Source organism: Ranitomeya imitator, chromosome 3 (assembly GCF_032444005.1).
Source record: "Ranitomeya imitator isolate aRanImi1 chromosome 3, aRanImi1.pri, whole genome shotgun sequence".
In the NCBI taxonomy this organism is placed as follows: domain Eukaryota; kingdom Metazoa; phylum Chordata; class Amphibia; order Anura; family Dendrobatidae; genus Ranitomeya; species Ranitomeya imitator.
The window spans coordinates 650809821-650815258 of NC_091284.1; the positions used below are offsets into that span (position 1 = coordinate 650809821).

Below are 5438 nucleotides of genomic sequence, written 5' to 3' on the forward strand. Positions count from 1 at the left end.
AGTGAGGATGAAACATACATGTATGTACATATAAGTTGGAGTTTACAGCCAAGATATACAACATGGTTATGCTGGAAAATATCCCATCATAATGTCAGATATAGTTGGTGGTGGGCAATGCTGTGTTATATGCTGTAACAATTAATGAGAAGAAGCTGCCTTCTCCTCTACAGCAGTTACAGAGGCTCTCTAATCAATACGAGAGTCCGCTGAAACATAGTAACTACAATATAAGAACTGGTCCTATGCCATAGTAAAAGACCAGTAGGGGATATAATTATCTCCCAATAACATACGGTAGGTCCTAGAAAAAAAAAACATGGAGTTTGAGTAAAAAAGTGTATAATACAAATAAATTTTAATAAGCAAAAAAGCAAAAAGGCGGAGGCTGCTGGAGCCCTGTGACTACTAGAGGACCAAGGGGGCTGCACTATGAGTGAGGAGAGGAATGAGGGTCTGCACAATGGACCCTTGCACAGATAGGAATGAAGACCCAGGATTCAGTAATCCAGCACATTCACTGTTTGAGGCTGCATACAGATCTGTTAAAAAAAATGAAGATGGAAGGATTAAAAAAGAAACCTAAGAAGGAGAAAAAGAAACCTAAGGAGAAGAAAAAGAAGAAAAATGCTAAGGCAGTATGTGAAACTAAAATTTCAGAAGTTGAACCTGCAGCTGAAAGTTATGTAGCAGGAGAAGTGTCGGACAGCTTGTTCCCGAAGAAATCCAACCAGGGTACAACTTCGCTGTCATCGCTCTTCAATACCAAGGCTTGCTCAGTTCAGCCCCTCTACGTTCCTGTTGTAATTACAAAAACTAAAAGAAAATTTCCTGAGCCAGATGAGGCAAAAAAGAGTAAGCAAGCGGCTGCTGTCCTGCAAGAAGCTGAGCCGAAGAGCAAGGTCGCTAAAAAGGAGCTGACCCTATCTGAAAAGCGAGTGGAGGACAGAGAGCAGGCACTGACAAATGCAGATGAGGCCGAAAATAAGAAAATCGCTAAAATGAAAAACCTAAAAAACAATAAATACTCTGAAGATGAAGACCTAACCAAGCAGGAGAAAAAGAAAATGATTATGGCAGAGGAGAGGGTGAAGAATAAAAGAACAGTCTTTGTTGGAAATTTGCCATCTTCCTGTACTAAACAGATGCTGAAGTCTTGCTTTAAAGAGTTTGGAGCGATCGAGATGATGAGGTTCCGTTCTGTGGCTCGAGCAGACCCCACTGAATCAAGAAAAGTTGCTGCTATTAAGCGATATTTGCATCCCAAGCGTAAAAGTATAAATGCATATGTGGTCTTTAAGGAAGAAGCCAGTGCTACCAAGGCTATTGTAAGAAATGGTTTTGAGATCGGTAGTGGATTTCATATCAGAGTTGACCTTGCTTCAAAAAGCCCAAATCACAACAACAAGAAAACTGTATTTGTGGGAAACCTTCCTTATGACATTGAAAATGAGGCGCTCAGACAACACTTTTCTGATTGTGGCACGATAGAAGGTGTTCGTATCATCAGGGATAAGAGCACAGGGATCGGAAAAGGTTTTGGCTACGTTTTGTTTCAGGGAACCGACTCTGTGCTGCTTGCGCTTAAGCTGGGGAATTCTGAGCTGATGGGCAGAAAACTCAGAATAAAACGATGCATCTCCAATGATGCAAAAGGACCGGAAAAAAACAGCAACTTCAAGCAGAAGTTTACGTCGCTAAACAAAGGATAAGTGAAGAAACACTCATTTGTGGGCAAGAGATCAAAAATTAAAAACAAAAGGCCAAACAATAAGATAAATCAAATAGGCACAAAAGCAAACAAGAAGCCATTCAATAAGCCACAAGCGTACAGTAAACCAAGGGACAATCAAACAAATAAGAATCCATACAATAAACCAAGAGACAAGCAAACCAATAAGAATCCTAACAAGAAGCGGTACAAAAAGCCAAACAAGCAAGCACACAGGAAATGAACTGGACAGAGCAGTAATAGACAGTTTTATGAATCATGAAGAATTGTGGCTCCATGCAATTGACATTAGTGTACGTTCACATGTCTAGTATTCATCAGTTAGAACGGATCCAACAGTCTGTTAGCAAAAAAGTTGCGCAGACACCGCTAAAAAAAAACCTGAATTCAACTGGATCCATTCTTGTTTTTTTTTTAATACATTGAAATCTATAGAAAACTGTCTGTTTTGTTCCAATTGAAAACTATCCATTAACCAAAGAAAGGATCCTTTTCAAGTGAAAGAATGGATGGCTATTTAACTGATTTGTTTTCCATAGACTTATGTTTAAATTAAAAAAAAACTGCACAAGGCTGTGTTCACATGTCCAGTTAAGTGTCATGAGTGAATTGTTTTATAAAAAAATAAATTAAAAAAGTAAGTTAAAAAAAAAAAAGCAAAAAGGCATAAAAGAATTTAACATACAATATGTATAGGGAAAGTCAAAATACAGAAAAAAGGCTCAGGTGTGAAGGACATATGCACATCACAAGTGTGTATAGGGTTTGGGTAATGCTACACCTGAATAAGTGATGTTATTTCCTATATAAAGTGCTTGTAGTGCCGATAATGTGCATTATGATTGCCCAGGGATGCTGCCAAAAAATCTCAAGTTCAGCCCTCAGCTCATATAAAGCATGCCCTCACCAGGTAGTGCCGGCTTCCTGCTCTATGGAAGCATGCATTAGTGTGAAGCCAAATGCGGGCAGGATCATAAGTAAAACAGTATACAAAGTGGGGTCTGGTGTTCTAATCACCAGCTGCACATAAATAGTAAGAAATATAGTATGTATGTCTAGTATAAGCTGCCTGCAGCCATAGGTGGATGTGCAGAAAACTACAAGGTCTGTACCCCAGTCAGTCAGTCACACTACCTACATACAATACTCGAGAGACAGGGCTGAGAAATGGACCCATGTTGTGTCCTCCAGAGCAAGGTGCAGCATCACACTAGGAGTACTCACTCAGCTCCCTGCCATGTGCTGAGTTACTCCCCAAATATTTATTTTATATATGATAAAACATATGATAAGGCTCCAGGAAATCCACTCAGACGTGTGCTATCCACCATCTTAGGTAACATAAAACAAGCACTTGGTGGGTATACACCAATCCTGCAAACATATGGGGGGACAATATACAGAAACAGGAGGGCTATATCGGGCAGGACAGCATGTAACATAAGAGGACTAAAGGCTGCCATAGCTACAGAAACAAAGCAGTGAGCTGGAAGTCATGTACAGATTATATGTACAGTGAGGAAAATAACCTGGAGACACAGAATCCTTACACACAGCATGATCCCTATATAGCAGACATGGAGGCCACATACAAATGCCACATATATAGTGAGGAGCGATAACCTGGGTGCGCAAGATCTGTACACCCAGCATGATCAGTATGTATCATAGATGAGGTGACATACAGGTCACCAGAATCCATAAATGGGAAGGGGGGATAATCAGCACACAGCAGGGTCAGTATAAACTGCACTGACATGAAGTGCAGCCTCTCCTCATACATATATCATCCCCCAACTGCTCCTCTCTCACCAGTGTCTCTAGTACATGTGACTGCTGAGCTCCACTACAGAGAGCATAGTGATGGCAGACACTGTATGTGTCCAAACTCTGTCCTATCGCACATATATCATCCCCCGACTGCTCCCCTTTCACCAGTGTCTCTAGTATACGTAACTGCTGAACTCCACCAGAGAGAGCACAGTAAGGGCAGACACTGTAAGGATATGTTCACACTCTGCAGATTCCACTGCGGATTTTTCCGCAGCAGAATTGCAAACTCCGCAGTGAAAACCCATCGCGGTTTTTACTGCGGATTTATCGCGGTTTTTACTGCGTTTTCTTCTGCGGATTTTCATCTGCAGTTTTCTATTGGAGCAGGTGAAAATCCGCAGAAAAGAAGTGACATGCTGCGGAATGTAATCCGCAGCGTTTCCGCGCGGATTTTTCTGCAGCATGTGCACAGCGTTTTTTGTTTCCCATAGGTTTATATTGAAATGTAAACTCATGGGAAACTGCTGCGGATCCGCAGCGGTCAAATCCGCTGCGGATCCGCAGCAAAATCCGCAAAGTGTGAATATAGCCTAAGGGCTCCCACTATTACGCAGTGATGACAGGTATCTGCTCACAGCCCTTGTTCCCCATATTATACAGTCAACAGCACCCATAACTCATGAAGACTGTATAACACAGCAGTAATGTGTGCTATATCGGCCATGCCTCCAGGGAGGTCACACAGGAGCAGCCTCTGCAGTGTGTGAGGTAAAATGTAGCAGACACATGAGGGAACATGGCAGCTACATGAATTTCTAAGGTAATATTGATCCCATATTATATAATGTAGGAGCTGATACTACACTAGTACACAATGTCTGAGGTGAATGTGCTCCTATCCTTTGCGATTTCACAAGGATATTGGAAAAAATATAAAGGGGAGACAAGTCTAAGTAACAAATTTATTAGGACACTTTAATAAGAACAAAACAATGCGTTTAAGCCTGCAACGGCCTTCATCAAATATAATATGTGCACATATGCACACGTTTTTGTTCTTATTAAAGTGTCCTAATGAATAGTCCTTCACACCTGAGCCTGTTTTTGTCTGATGTGTGCGCTGGTATCTAACAGATATAGCCTTAATGCACTGAACAGATAAACAGCAAAGAGGTTTTTTAAATAAAAAAAAAATTAGTCGGATAAGGCCGGCTTCACACTCAGCGTATGAAAATACGGTCCGTATATTACGGCCGTAATACGCTGAAATGTCCCGAAAATAGTGGTCCGTAGCTCCTCCGTAGGCAGGGTGTGTCAGCGTTTTTTGCGCATGGCATCCTCCGTATGTAATCCGTATGGCATCCGTACTGCGTGGTTTTCTCGCAGGCTTGCAAAACCAACATACCGCTATAGAAATGATCCATGTGTCCCAAAAAGAAAAAAAAAAATATATATACTGTCTATATATATATATATATATAATATATATATGTCATTAGACACATATATGTATATATATTAATATTTATTCCAGCGCTATACAGCTTGAAAGCCGGTAATTCAATTACCGGCTTTTTCTTTCTCCTTCTTAAAACCCGACATGATTTGAGACATGGTTTACATACAGTAAACCATGTCTTCTCTCCATTTTTTTTGCAGATTCCACACTACTAATGTCAGTAGTGTGTATCTGCAAAATTTGGCCGTTCTAGCTCTTAAAATAAAGGGTTAAATGGCGGAAAAAATTGGCATGGGCTCCCGCGCAATTTTCTCCGCCAGAGTAGTAAAGCCAGTGACTGAGGGCAGATATTAATAGCCTGGAGAGGGTCCATGGTTATTGGCCCCCCCCTGGCTAAAAATATCTGCCCCCAGCCACCCCAGAAAAGGCACATCTGGAAGATGCGCCTATTCTGGCACTTGGCCACTCTCTTCC

General features: G+C 41.2%; 1 protein-coding gene across 1 annotated transcript; it reads left to right on the forward strand.

Annotated features, from left to right (window-relative positions):
• Positions 1 to 553: 553 nt before the first annotated feature.
• On the forward strand, positions 554 to 1727 carry LOC138670662 (RNA-binding protein 34-like). Its single transcript, XM_069758215.1, has one exon. The coding sequence runs from the start codon at positions 555 to 557 to the stop codon at positions 1710 to 1712; it is 1158 nt and encodes a 385-aa protein (XP_069614316.1). The 5' UTR covers position 554; the 3' UTR covers positions 1713 to 1727.
• The last annotated feature ends 3711 nt before the right edge of the window (positions 1728 to 5438 follow it).

What these genes read in the sequence shown, in the direction of transcription:
- LOC138670662 (XM_069758215.1), top strand. Translation starts at nt 555, where the DNA reads ATGAAGATGGAAGGATTAAAAAAGAAACCTAAGAAGGAGAAAAAGAAA.